This window comes from Gracilinanus agilis, chromosome 3 (assembly GCF_016433145.1).
Source record: "Gracilinanus agilis isolate LMUSP501 chromosome 3, AgileGrace, whole genome shotgun sequence".
Lineage (NCBI taxonomy): Eukaryota > Metazoa > Chordata > Mammalia > Didelphimorphia > Didelphidae > Gracilinanus > Gracilinanus agilis.
The window spans coordinates 426561206-426576962 of NC_058132.1; the positions used below are offsets into that span (position 1 = coordinate 426561206).

General features: G+C 32.8%; 1 protein-coding gene across 1 annotated transcript in view; it reads left to right on the forward strand.

The window, feature by feature from the left end:
* The first annotated feature begins 10074 nt into the window (after positions 1-10074).
* The window catches only part of SAMSN1 (SAM domain, SH3 domain and nuclear localization signals 1), a 169003-nt gene continuing 163320 nt past the window's right edge, over positions 10075-15757 (forward strand). Inside the window, exon 1 of the mRNA XM_044666919.1 lies at positions 10075-10098. Within this exon, the coding sequence (XP_044522854.1) occupies positions 10075-10098 (24 nt within the window). The remainder of the gene's footprint in view (positions 10099-15757) is intronic.

Here is a 15757-nt window from a genome sequence, read left to right on the forward strand (position 1 = left end):
TGGCTGGCAATTTGGAGCTATGCTCAAAGGGCTATAAAAGAATGCCTACCCTTTGATCCAGCCATACCATTGCTGGGTTTGTACCCCAAAGAGATTATAGATAAACAGACTTGTACGAAAATATTTATAGCTGAGCTTTTTGTGGTGGCAAAGAACTGGAAAAGGAGGGTATGTCCTTCAATTGGGGAACGGCTTAACAAATTGTGCTAAAAGGAATAATAAACTGGAGGAGTTCCAGGTGAACTGGAAAGATCTCCAGGAACTGATGCAGAGCGAAAGGAGCAGAGCCAGAAGAACAACAGAGACTGATATATTATGGTAAAATCGAATGTAATGGACTTCTGTACCAGCAGCAATGCAATGACATGGGACAGCTCTGAGGGATTTATGGTAAAGAATGCTACTCACATTCAGAGGAAGGACTGCAGGAGATGAAACATATAAGAAAAATAGCTGCTTGAACGCATGGGTTGAGGAGGACATGATTGGGGATGTGGACTCGAAATTACCACACCAATGCCACTGTCAACAATTTGGAAATAGGTTTTGATCAATGACACAATGTTAAAACCAGTGGAAATGTGGGTCGTCAATGGGCGGGAGGAATGCGGGCGGTGAAGGGGAAAGTAGGAGCATGAATCATGTAACCACGTTAAAAATGAATATTAGTAAATGATTAAAAAATTTTAAAAAAGGATGATTTCAGGTTATTGAAACTATAACAAAATGATGAGTTTCTTTGAAGTCATGTTCCCTCTTGAAAAGAATACTATCATAATTTTATGGGTATTCAATTTATTGTCTTTAGATAAAATTGTCATCCTACAAAAAGTAATTATTTAAGTATATTCTAGAATGTTTCATTAATTTGTTTCAGAAACATCTGTATAACATACTACAATTTTATTTATGACCGGTAATAGGCAACTCATTAGATAGAACAATGTCAAAATACTGCTCCAAATTGTAATTTGACTAGTAAATTAATGGTTTCTGGTGGCTTTAATGTTAATATAACATTTGGAGGGATGGCTCACCAGGGGTGCAATATTGTGGTTCACAAGATAAATGAGAGAAAGGCACTTAATGAGCTTTGGCTTCACTGGACATATTGTATATAATTCTGTTCAAACTGTTACAGGCTTCTTGCCAAGTGATATAGAAGAAGCTGCTTAAAAGATTAGGAGTTAAGATGATTCAGCCTCCTGCTGTGTACCTTTGTGATTAGTTTGTCAACATTAGGAAAAGGTTTGTGTAAAAACACTAAATAATTATTTTGTGTCAATTCACTGTATGCATGGACTCCTAATAAGATTCATCAAGAAGGAAATAATTCATGGGTAAATATTTCCTCTTTTGTAATTTTTTTGAGATCATTTTTCTGCACATGAGATCACATTTTTTTTGTTGTTTTGTGTTACAAAAATCTCTTTATAATATGACTCCCAAACTACCTTTCCAGTCTTATTTTAATCTTCATAATATATTCTTTAGACAAGTCAAATTGACCTTGTTGCTATTTCCTACACATATGATTTTTATTAATAACAGCAACAAGGGGCCATTCGCTCTGAGCTCCCTCTTCTCTCCTTTTCTTTATTGCAAAACTTCTTGACATCAAACACCACTCCTTTCACCTCTCATTTTTCTTCTATTCTTCTGCTTCTTATTAAGGTCATTCCTTCTATACGTTCCTTGATTCCATTCTCTCCTATTTTCTCCAGTACTTTTCATTCAATCATTCTCTTACTAATCTTCAACCTGCTCCCTTACAACAGGCCCAAATCTCCTTCATCCTTAAAATACACGCACTAGAACATACCATGACCTCAAACTATAATCTTATATCCTTCTTTTCTTTTTCATCTGGACTAGGAAAAAAACCATTGCCTCTATTTTCTCTCTTTTAATTACTCTGCAGCCTTTGCAATCTGGCTTCTAAACTTAGTCAATTAAAATTGTTCTCCTCCTTGTTGGTTCCTCTATATTTTGAAGGATAAAATTATTGCAAAACTGACTGGTCAAACTGACCTTGTTGCTATTCTTCACATATGAGATTCCACCCTTTATATCCAGACTATTTTATAGGCTTGGAAAACATTCCCTCACCTCTGCCTCTTGGAATCCCCTTTCTCTTTTAAAGCTCAACCCAGGGGGCAGCTGGGTAGCTCAGTGCATTGGGGGCAGCTGGGTAGCTCAGTGGATGGAGAGCCAGGCCTAGAGATGGGAGGTCCTACGTTCAAATATGGTCTCAGACACTTCCCAGCTGTGTGACCCTGGGCAAGTCACTTGACCCCCATTTCCTACCCTTACCACTCTTCTGCCTTGGAGCCAATACACAGTATTGACTCCAAGATGGAAGGTAAGGGTTTTAAAAAAAAAAAAAGCTCAACCCAAGCGCCATTTTATACATTTGAAGTCTTTTCTGTTCTTATCAATTCCTAGTTTCTCCTTTCCCACCAAAAAAAAAGCTTTATATCTACTTTGTTTATATTTATAAGTATATACATTACTTCTCATAGGATATAAGCTTCATTATAGGATCTGGTACATAATACATATTTAATAAATGTTTGTTGTCAATGGGCTTAGGTGATCAGAAGTAATATTAACATATTATAAAAGAACAATTTTGAAATAATTTATCAAATGATTAAAGAATGAAATGTGCAGAACAATTTATATAATTATGACCTTGAAAATAATAAATAATTTTGAAAGTAATAAGAACTTTGATCACTGCAGTTATCATTCATGATTCTAGAAGACTAATGATGAAACATTCTATTTATTACAAAGAGATGATAGACTTGGAATGCAGAAATACACATAAATGCACATACACACATGTAAATATTTGGACATAAACACACATACACACATGTAGATGAAAGCTAAGGGAAAACATATACATATATAAACATTAACATTTATATACATACTCGCATACATATATATGTCTTTGACTTTATCTATGAAAACAGAGGGAAAACTATTTCCTTCAATGGTTATTTATCTATCTAAAGGAATTTATTCTGCTTTGCTATGCATATTTGTTATAAGAAATTCATTGCTCTCTTTTTTTTTCCTAAGTGGATTGAGAGTTGGAAAGGGGGAGAAAATAGATAACTAAATTTCCTAAAATAGAGAACTATAGAAGGATACTACAGATATGAAATACTGTCATTTCAGATGAATTACTTAATCATTTTACTTTGTTGCAAAAGATTTTTCATTAAACAGGAGTATTATATAAATGTTTCTAAAACTAAACACAATAAAACTTTTTGGTTTTTTAAAATAGAAGCTTGGAGAGAAGATCTGCTGAGATGATGCAAGGGAAAGTGAGGTGGAAGTTTCCTCAAAAAACAAGAACTCCAGTTAGGTAGTATATATTATTATTATTATTGTTATGGTCAAAAACAGTCTAATTTTCAGGCAATTCCACTATAGCATATTGGATAAGCATCAAGAAATGTAGCAAAATATCTGCTTATTTAAGATAACACCAATTTTTCTTTAGATTATTTAATGCTTATCACAAAAATAAGTAAATAAATGAAATTTTTAACTTTTTGTTGCCTTTAGTAAGTTAATGTTAAATCTTATTTTTTAGATTTATTATTAAGAAAGAAATGATTTTATTTCAAATAAATTCACATGGTTCATTAGAAATTAATACCTAATTCTGTTAAATCATCCAATGTTTTTAAAAAATTATATTTTGGGCAAAGTTCAGAAACATCTGTTATTTATTGTCATAGTTTTGTTGTTTTAGAGCAGGGATCAGCAACGTATGGCTCTCGAGCCATATAGTCAATTTTTTTTCAGGCGCTGTTACAGGAGCGCGCACTATGAGCACTGTATGGCTCTCACGAAATTACATTTTAAAAAATGTGGCGTTTATGGCTCTCATGGCCAAAAAGGTTGCCGACCCCTGTTTTAGAGTATATATTAATTATGTTCTCATACTTTGTCAGTTTTGTCTATTTTAATATCTGTAAGACTTTAAGGCAGTCAGTAAACAAAAGACTATAAATTTCTATGTGAACCATTGAACTAGTTATTTTGAAATAACACAGTTTAGTTCAGTATTTGAAAAAACACATGGCACTAATAGTTTAAAAGACTTGTTTTCAAAAGAACAAGAAAACAAAAACAACTGCAAAAAATTCTTTGATCCAGCAGGATAATTTCAGAAAAATCTGGAAAGATAAGAACTAAAGTAAAGTGAAGTAAACAAAATCAGGAGAATATTGTAAACAGTAACAAAAATATTGTATAATGATTAATTCTGAATGTTATTCTCTGCAATGCAATGATACAAATAAATGTCAATACAGAGCAAAAGAAAAATTCACTAGAAGTCTGAAGTAAGGGTAGAGAAGGAAAAAAAGAGGCAATAAATGGTGCCAAAGTTAGATTTTTTTACTTAATAACTTCCTTACACAATAATAGAATCTAAAAGGGCTTTATCATTGTAAATAAAAGATATCAGATACTGGAAATTAGTGAAGTAGATATGATTAAGCAACTGGACACTGGATATTTGTTATGGATTGTTTAAAAACATAGTTGTTACAGTTGTGAGAATAAAACGAACATAACTATTTGGAAAGATATTAATTTGATAAGTTATAAATTTAAAGTTATAAAAGACCTTAGAGAACATTTTTACCAACCACCTCACTTTATAGGTGAGAAAACCAAAAGGACCAAATAAATTAAGTGACTTGGTCAAGGACACACAGAAAAATCTGTTCTTTATTGATGGAATACAGGTTTCTAAGCCTAGGACATTTTTTTGGTCACTTCATATTCAGAAGTAGACTTCTTTTTGGTATAAAGATATTATTTTGAAGTTACATTCTTATGCGATGGGTAGAGTTGATTCTAGAGTACTATTTGGAGAGAAAAATATATGATCCCAAACTTTCTTTGGAATAGACTATATAGTAGGAGAAAGAGAAAGACTGTCAAAAGTGTACATGTGTAGCAGAAGCTGACTCCCCAATATATCCCTGATTCCTAGCTTATTTTCCTAGAGACTTCGGGAATTTTCCTTTTGGCTGAGACTGGGCAGATCTTTTGGATTGGGCTGAAATCTAATCATACTCACAGTTAAAGAGCTCATTCACTCTTTTTTTTAGCTTTGAAAAATTTGTTATTTTTTTAATTTACTTTTTTTCTTTAAAAATGTTTATTTATTTATTTATTGACAACTGTTTTCTGATATTCTAGGATTCAGATTTTTCCCCTCCCCCCTTCTATCCATGCCCTCCTCAAGACAGTAAATACTTCACTATAGATTATAGCACTGCTTTCATGCAATATATATTTCCATATTGCTCAAGTTGTGATAGGAGATACATATTATACATATAATTAAAAAACTCATAAAGGAAATAAAGTGGAAGATGATATATTTTCATCTGCAGTAAGACCCCAATAGTTTCTTCCTTGGCTGTGGATAACATCTTTTAACATGAGTGCCTTTGTGGTTATCTTGGAAACCTGCTTTGCCGATAACGGTTAGTCCTTCATGGTTGATTGTCATATATTTATCTTACTGAACCCATTATTCTCCTGGTTCTACTCACTTCATTTTGCATCAGTTCCTATAAGTCTTTCCAGGTTTTTCTGAACTCACTTTGTCATTTCTTATGGCACAATAGTATTCCATAGAGCTCATTCACTCTTGTATATTTTCTGGTACATAATTTCTATTTGTTATTTTTTCTAGATAAATGGGTTTACTCTCTTCTAACTTTATATATATATGTATATATATTTATTTTTTGTTAATAAAACTTATTTACAAGTGTCTCAGTTCCTCTTTCCCATCCCTACATCATAACTTTCTGTAATCATCAAGCGACAGTTATGTATATATAAATTATGTCTTATATGTTTCAACTTTTCAGTTCATTCTCTGGAGGTAGCATTCACAATTTACTCTTCAAGTATTAAATCTGTAGCTGTGTATAATGTTCTCTTGCTTCTCATTTTGCTCTTCATTATTGCACATAGTTCTTTCTAAGTTTTTTTTTTTTTGCATCATTTTTTGACTCAATAGTATTCCAACAAAATCATAAACCACAATTTGTTTAACCATTCCCTAATTAATAGGCATCCTCTAAATTTCCAGTTCTTTGCCACTACAAATATTTTAGAGTTTAAATTCTTTTCCTTTCCCTCTGATCTTCCTGGGAAACAGACCCAGCAATGTGATTGCTGGGTTGAAGCATATAGACAGTTTTATAACCCTCTGAGTGTAACTCCAAATTGCTCTCCAAAATAGTTGAATCAGATAATAGCTCAACCAACAGTGTTAGTGTCCCCATTTCCCCACATCTCCTCCAATATTAGTGATTTTTTCTTTTTCTCATTTTAGTCAATCTTTGAATGTGAGATGGTATCTCAAAATTGTTTTAGTTTGCATTTCTCTAATCAGTAGTGATATAGAGCATTTTTTTCATTTACTTACATATGGTTTTGAGTTCTTCAATGACCATTTATTCTGTAGTGTTTTTAATAGGAAAGAGTTTTGTATTTTTAATAGGAATGAGCTTTGTATTTTGTCAAAAGATTTTTCTACATCTATTGAGATAATAAAATAATTTCTTTTGGCTTTTTTATTGATATAGTCAATTATATGCCTATTGTTCCCTATTATTAAACCAGCCCTGTATTTCTGGTGTAGATTCCATCTGGTTGTGATGGGTCCTTGTGATATATTATTGTCATCTCCTTGTTAATATTTTATTTTAAAATTTTGCATCAATATTCTTTAGGAAAGTTGGTCTACAATTTTATTTCTTTATTTTTGTTCTTCTTAGCATAGTTATTAAAACTACATTTGGATCATGAAAGGAATTTGGTAAGACCCCACTTATTTTTCCAAAATTTTAGATAGTATTGGAATTAGTTATTCTTTAAATGTTTGTTGAATTCACTTGTGAATCCATCTGGCTCTGAGGATTTTTTCTTAGGGAACTCATTGATGTTGATCTATGTTTGTCTTGGGTCTCTATAATCATCTTTAAGTCAAGGAGATCCAAAATTTTTCACATGGAGGTTTGTGAGATTTAAAGTTCAGAGCTTCCTGACAAAAGAAAAAATATTGCTTCTCTCCAGAAAGAACTTAAGTATTAAGGAACCATAGTCAGAGTCTCATAAGATTTAACAGCCACAACTAAAAGGAGCAGAAATATTGGAATATGATGTTCCAGATGGCAAAAATGTGGACATACTCAAGAATAACTTATTCAGCAAAACTAAGTATAATCATAAGGAGGAAAATAGACTGATTTAAAAATATATTTATAATAATATTTCAATGTTATTGGTTTCCTTTATAGTTTTTACATATACATATATATAGTATTTTATTTTATATATTTAAAAATATTATTCTGAGAAGGGTTCTATATGCTTTCATAAGATTAAAAGAAACATAGGAGAGAATTAGCTATTGATTTGTATGTATTGATCATTAGCAAAATCTAACTGATTATATAGTTGTAACTGCATAACATTTACATGGCTGTAACTATGGGTTTAGGGTATCTCTGAAATTACATGAGATAGCCATCTTTTCTAGTACAATCTAATTGCAACTAACTGAATGTAGTTCAAAAGACTGCTGGGCAAAATTTCCTATATTGTGAATATATTTCAGCATGTCCTAAATGAAAGACTTCAGGAAAACATCATGAATTAGTTTTTGATCATAAACTTTCAGTTGGGCTTAATTAAATAGTACTGACTTTCAGTAATCAAGACATCAGTTTATTAAACAAGAAATACCATTTCATGTGTGCCCTATATTGAGTCTGAAGTCTTCATAGGCAAAAGAAAGACTAGTTTACTGACTTGCGTAAACTTCTAGGAACTTCAGAACCTATTATTTACAAGTGACAGTAGAAATTACTTGTATAATATCTTATCCTTATTAAAAAAGTATATTATAATATTGGATTTGGGCATGTTTGTTTTCTACAAGTAATATATACTTTGTTTTTATAAAGACCCCTAGTAAAGAATAGAAATTTCGCCAAAGGGGGCTTAATTTTTATTTGCCTCCTAGGTACTAAAAATCATAAAATATAGCTTGGCAGGATAAAGACATCAAGGATTATGAGGAAGCATAGTGTTTATTTTACATTTGAAAGCAAAGACATATACTCCTTAAAATGAACAAAAGAAATATTTTTAAATGATGGCCATCTTTTTCAAAGAATATGTTCTTTAAATAGAATTAATAGATAATGGATTTGTGCTGTGTACTAGACTCACAACACATGCATTGGAACACTAAAATTTTATATCTTCATTTGTTCCATTCATTTAATGGGTCAAATCATCATTCCATTTCATTGGTATGGTATGTTTTAATTCATTTAGCATTTTAATCTTTCATCACTCTTTCACATAAGAGGATTTTATAGTATATGCAGGATTTGAATAAATCTTTGTGCAATAAATTTTTTCTTTTAATACTTTTATTCATTCACCAGAAATTCATTTAAATAGATTCCACTATATATAATATCCACTTCTCATGGAGCTTTAAGTCAAGCTATAATTCATGCAAAAGCAATGAGGTATTAAAAGAGATGAAAATCTGAAATTGGAAAGAGCTCAAAAAGTGTGCCATTGTAAGGGTATTATTCTGCTCTTATAAGGCAGGTAAGGGAAAATAATGAAAACATTTTGATCCAAATTCTTGAATGCTTTAATTCTTCACAAAATCAGAAACATCTGATCAGATATGTCATTAAAACAAAATGGGGGGCAGCTGGGTAGCTCATTGGATTGAGCCAGGCCTAGAGACGGGAGGTCCTGGGTTCTAATCTGGCCTCAAACACTTCCTAGCTGTGTGACCCTGGGCAAGTCGCTTGACCTCCATTGCCTAGCCCTTACCACTCTTCTGCCTTGGAGCCAATACTATGTATTGTATGTATATGTAGAAGGTAAGAGTTTAAAAAAAAAATGAATTGTGCCAGTGCCTTAAACACAGTCCCTAACATGATTCTTTGAAATATGTTCCTTGCTTTTTTTATACTGTCAGTCTTAAAATTAAATAAGCAATATTTAGATTGTTCTGAAAAACCAGTTAGGCACATAACTCTGCAGGAAGAACATTTATTTCCACTGAGAGAGTTAAAAAACATATGTGTATTGGGGTGGAGATTGGATAGACACCCTCTCCCCTCCCCCTAGAGGATCATTAGTGATTTGGAGTATTCTTTCCAGGGGTTGTTAGTAGTTTTTAATTCTTCTTTTGAGACCCATTTGTTCATATCCTTTGACTCCTTATCTACTGGATCTTACATATTTCTGTTACTATAATTATTGAATTTATTAATAATTTATTTAATATTATTATTGAATCTGTCAACAATATTTGACTACTTCTTTTCTCCAGAAGCCCATTTTACTTCAAAATCAGAAGTGAGAACTCAGGAAGTTGGGAAATGTAGAATAAACTGCCTCACTTGAACGTAGCTCTCTTCCCTCCCAGGTTTTTAAAATCAGTGTTTCTTTATGTGGGGCCAAAAAGCATATCACAGATATAACTGAAGCATAAAGTTGGAAAACATAACTAAGACGTTCCCCAAATTGTGAAGGGATTTGCTCCTGAAGTTCACTTATAAGTTAGTTGTTCATAATTCATATTATATTGTGTCAGCCTACAAAAACTTATTCAGTCTATAATATAGTTGAATTACAGTACCATATAAATTAGTCATCATTTTAAACTTTTTTGGTGGGGAGGAAAGACTATTTCAGTTTACAGCAACAATATATTCCTTCCCCAGGCCCATCCTACATCAGCAGCTGTGGGCAGCAGCTTCATCATGGTAAAGAAAGAGATAATCCTGAGCTTGTCCTATAAAAGCTCCCTTTTTCATTTGATAATGAGCTCTGAATCCATTGGAGTAGCACAGGGACTTAATTTTACAATAATCCTTCTAGGAAAGTGGACAAACAACTGGAAGGGCAAAAGGAAGCCAAACTGAGTGTTTTCAGTTCTTTAAAGAATAATTGGGAGAATTCAGACTCATCAAAATGAATCTCTTCTGTTTTTCTCTGGTAAGTTTTTTTCACTTATATTGTTCATGTGAGGTTTCTTTCCCCCGCCCCATCCCCACCCCCCAATGACAGTGCTAGGGTAGAGTAAGTTTCTCAATTTAGAGGAATTACTTCAGGAAATTTCTTATCAAAAAGAAAATTTTAGTAAAGACCTTAAATAAACTCTACTTACAAATAATTTCTGTAAGTTATATACATTCAATTGTAATATTTTTATTGCCTGTCTGAAATTTAGGCATATTATTTAACCTCTCTGGAACTCAGTTTCTGCATCTATAAAGGAGCTGGTCTAGAAGACATTTGCAGTCCTTTACAAATCTTTGAATCTTTGATCCAAAATTTATTTTGAATATCTATGTTAACAATTCCTTTAAATGTTAGTAAAGACGATATTAAACTTTTATAGAGATAACTTTCCAACTTGCACTTTACTGTAAATGGAAAAAACAACAACCAAATAGCCAGCATTAGAAGTATGCTCACTCTAAAACTAAATCTCTAAATTCTTTTTCCTTGGACTTTCTTCTTTTGGGCTATTGGAGGAGAATCAGTGAAAGTTAATAGGCAGATAAAGACCTATAAATACACAGAACTAAAACTGGCATTTGTGACCATCTGCTAGTGCCATTGATTTCAGAATTAGATTTCAGAAATAATCTTTTGTGCAGTATAAAAACTGATGTAAGATCTTTATATCAAGACATTTCTATTTCTTGCTTTTTCAAAATGTTAAAAGAAGATGTCAATCGTAGGAAAGAAAAAAATGGTTCATATAACAATAATATGGTAAGTTTTCTTGTTTTATGTTCAATTCCAAATAATATTATCATAGCAAAGTACTGACTTAAGATGTAATACTGTCAAAGGAAAGCAATTTCAAGCCAAGATAAAAAATGTAATTTCATAAAACCTTTAAAAATAAAATAAATATATGGATTTTGAGGGAATAAAATATCTTATAAGTTTCTAAATAGGTCCAGCTTACCTGAATTAAATTCTATTTAGTTTGACAATTTGTTTTAAAGTGCTTGCCATACACAAGGTACTATGCTATTTGTTGGGGATAAAAAGTGAACAAAATAATTCATGCCCTCAATTCATTTATATTCTCCTGCACTGACAGCCCTTCAGTTTATACTCTTTAAAATTATATTATTTAAACATCATTTTTAAAGTTTTTCTAGGTTATATGAAAATATATATAGTTTTTGCTTTCTTATAAATATATAAAAATATATATCTATAAAATGTTTTGTTGAGTTATTCTGGGTGAGTATCAGAATTCATATATGACTGTTTTCTATAATAGTTCATGTTTTGGTAGAGTCTGCCATTAATTTATGATCCAGCTACAAAGAATTTGCTACAAAGACAATATAGTGAAAATAGCTATCCTACTCCACATATAAGAAAGGCAAGTTAAGAAAGCACTTATTCAAAATCATAAATATATTTGCTAACTTTTTCTGATGGGATTCAGTGGTCATCATGTATCAAAGAAGCTTTGCTTTGTAAATTTGAAATAAATTAGACTACTTCTCATCTAGTTTTCCCAAAGAAGTTTCTCTGAGAAAATGAGATCTTATTCTTATCTGTTGGCATTGTATGTTATTGTCTCATAATTAACTACTTAAGGTTTTAAAATTCTGTGATTTCACTGAATTGAGTATCCTTTTTATCAACATAGACTGAGTCGGCGAGTTACTCTGGCATAAAAAAAATCATGATTTTATAGGCAAGCATTAAGTGAACATGCCTTTTGAAATTTAATTAGGCTGGTCATGGGACAGCAGATTTATAAACTGTTGTTGAAATGGCACTGGAAGTTTTTCCTTTTGGCTGAATTTTCCAGAGTTTGTGATCCAAGAGAATAATTATTGAGAACCGAGGGTTAATTTCATTACAGAAAAATATAATTATTACATTGAAATTAATTAATTGCAATAACTAATTCATAACTCTAATATGAAAATTTGGAGAGGACATTTTTAAAAGGACATATCTTCTTTGAAGAGCTCAATAGAATTCTTTACTGTAAAGGAATGATCTGGCTTTGAAAAGAGGAACGCCATTATATATTACTTTGACTTTTAAAACTCTAGAATTTTGTTGATTTTTAAATCTCATGCGTCACTACTTAGACAAAACAGTAAAAGAATTTAATATTGTCTTTGGAATGCTGCTGACAGCTGTCCAAAAACCCAGGCATTGCCATTGGAATGATGTAAATGACTCACCTGACACAAGCTAGGAGTTAAAAATAAGGTTAACTGAGCTTGTAAGGTTAGACTTGTCAAACAAAGGATAAGGATATATGTTGCTGGCTTAGATTTTTCATTCTGGTCATGTTGAACTCCAGCCTCTACTTACTTCCCTTCCCTCCATAGAAATATACTTAAAATGGTGACATCCTTCACAAGGTTAAAGATGCAGGTTTGAGGAGGCCAAGTGGTCCCCTTTTATCTCCACTAATGAATGCTGTTCCCCCCATTCAGGGATTGCCCCAGTATTTGTCTAACCCTTATTCTTTGTCCTCACCATGTTCTTCAGACCTTAGTTATTAACTCTGTACTGGCTACATTCTACTTCCTTTCCTATCTTGTGTGTTTGGTGAACCAGTTATAGCTACACTATCCACCACTCTAGAGCCTCAACTCTGGATTACTCCAACTCTCTTTTGCTTGAAAATGACAAAACTGTGCTGACTGGGTCCATTATAATTCAACTAGGCTCTCACTGTGACAAAGCAATTTTTTTCTATTAACTCAGAATCACATTCATTTCAGTGGCTTTTCCAAAACTTTTCATTCCTCATAAATTATTTGATAGCTTCCTCTCCTCTACTTTTTCAGCCTAGAACCTTCATGTTTTGCTGAGAAAAGATTGAGATAATTTGATATGAATTCCTTCTATCCATATTCAACAAATCACATCTCTCGGATGACTTTCACCTCTTGTTCTTCTTGCCAAGACAAAGCCCTTTATATGTACATGTGAAATCATTCCTTCTTATCTTCCTCAACAGTGCCTGACACATAGTAGGCTTTTAATATATGTTTATTAGTTAAAATCTCCCTCTCTATCAAACCCTAGTTACTATTTCTCTATTGCCTACAAACTTGACCATCTCCTCTCAAAATATCCCCTCTTGATCTGTCCATGCTCATTTCATATTGACACATACCTTTCCTCCCAATTGTGGCCAAACTCCTTGAGATGATTGTCTACAATTATTACTTCTTTCTCTATTGCCTCAATTTCCTTTACTTGCTCTCACCTTTTTCTAAAAATTCAATTTAATTTTATTTTCAGATCTGTATTTTCTCCCTCCCACATATCCTCATTCTATTCCTATTTAGAAAGCAAAACCAAAACGAAACAAAAACTCCACTAGAAATAAGGATAATTAAACAAAAACATTTCTTGTATTACATCATGTCCAAAGAATATATCTCAATTTTCATTTAAAGTTTATAAGGAAATAGATAGCATATTTTTATATTTTAGTCCTTGGAATTGTGGTTGGTCATTGTGCTTATCAGAGTTCTTAAGTTATTTGTCTTTATAATAATGTTGTTCTTTACATTGTTCTTTAATTCCATTCAATGTTTCTTTATTTCAATATTCTTTATTTATCAATAGCATTCCATCACATTCATATCCAATAATTCATTTAACTATTCATGAGGCACTTCTTGTACACATGGACTCTTTTTCTTTTTCTTTGATCTTTTAAGGGGGATAGACCAAGTATGGTATCACTAAATCAAAGTATATTCACAGTTTAACTGCTTTTCAAGCTTAGTTCCAAATTGTTTTCTAGAATAGAGCAGCTCAGAAGAGATCCAGGCCTGGAGATAGGAAGTGCTCAGTTCAGATCTGGTCTCAGACACTTCCTAGCTGTGTGATCCTGGGAAAATCACTTAACTCCAATCGCCTAACCCTTATCACTCTTCTGTCTTGGAACTTATACTTAGTATCAATTCTAAGATGAAAGGTAGATGAAAGATGAAACAAAAACAGTGAATTAGTGTACTTGTTTTCCAACAGCCTTCCAGCATGCCATTTTCCATTTTTTGTCAACTTCGAAAATTGTTAAAAGTGAGATGGAATTTTGGAGATTTTAATTTGCATTTTTTCTAATTCTTACTCTGACTCTCTTCTTAACTCTTTACAATTTGACTACTAGCTTCTGAAATTGCCCTCTCCTAAATTATCAATGATTTCTTAATCACTAAATCCAATGGCCTTTTATTAATCTTCATCCTTCTTAACCCTTCTGAACACTCCTGATAATCCTCTTCTAGATACTAGCTTCTCTCTGGGTTTTTGAGAAACTGCTCCTACCTGGTTCTTCTACCTGTTTAACTATTTCTCATTCTCCTTTGCTGAATCTTCCTTTCTCCTTCAAGACTGTTCTGGGTCCTCTTCTTCCTTCTGTACTGTTTCCCCTGGTGATCTCATAAGCTTCCATGGATTTAATTATCCTTTTCCTATTGATCCTTAGATCCATTTGTCTAGTCAAACTTTCTACTAACTTTTAGTCTTTCATCCCCAACCTTTTAAGCATAAACTCAAGTTATTAAAAATGAGAATTCAGTATCTTTCCCCTTGCATCTCCTTTTCTTCCTAACTTTCTTATTATTCTAGAAGTCACTACCAATCTCCCAGTAACCTAGGCTTGCAATCTAGGTTTATTTTCTGTTTCTGTTCAATTTGTCTTGAATCTGTCAATTTTACCCTCATGATGTCTTCTTATACATATCCCTATAGAGCAGGGGTCGGCAACCTTTTTGGCCGTGAGAGCCATAAACACCACATTTTTTTTAAACCCTTGTACTTCGGTGTATTGTCTCATAGGTGGAAGATTGGTAAGGGTGGGCAATGGGGGTCAAGTGACTTGCCCAGGGTCACACAGCTGGGAAGTGTCTGAGGCCGGGTTTGAACCTAGGACCTCCTGTCCCTAGGCTTGACTCTCACTCCACTGAGCTACCCAGCTGCCCCCTACACCACATTTTTTAAAATGTAATTTCATGAGAGCCGTACAGTGCTCCCAGTGCGCACTCCTGTAACAGCACCTGAAAAAAATTGACTTTATGGCTCCTGCAGAAAGAGCCATATCTGGCCCTCAAAAGAGGCTCAAGAGCCATACGTTGCTGACCCCTGCTCTAGATCTTCTAACACTACTATATGTCCACCTCTAGAGAAAGAATTTATAAATAGAAATAAGTAAAACAGCTTTATTTATACATATATCTTTTTATCAAATGTTGCCTTCTCTAGTGGGGGGAGGAGAGAGAAGGAACTAAGTATTTTAATTTAACAAACAAATAAATACATTTAAAAAAAAGAGAGATGGTCAGTTCAGTCTGATTCAATCAGTTCAGACTGATTACCTCAAACTCACCTGTACCAAACCAAATTTATTATCTTTTCTGCTACACCTCTCAAAATCCAGGCTTCTTCTGAATTGTTTTGTTTTTGTTGAGGGAGCCACCATATGATCCATTCCCCAGGTTCAAATTTATGTGTTATTCTCTAATACTCATCTTTCTACTTTCACCACCTTTACAAACAGATGCAAAGTCTACCTCCATGCCAACTTGATCAATATCTGCCCTACTTCAGGTATTCATCATCTCGTAGAAAGAAGTCTAAT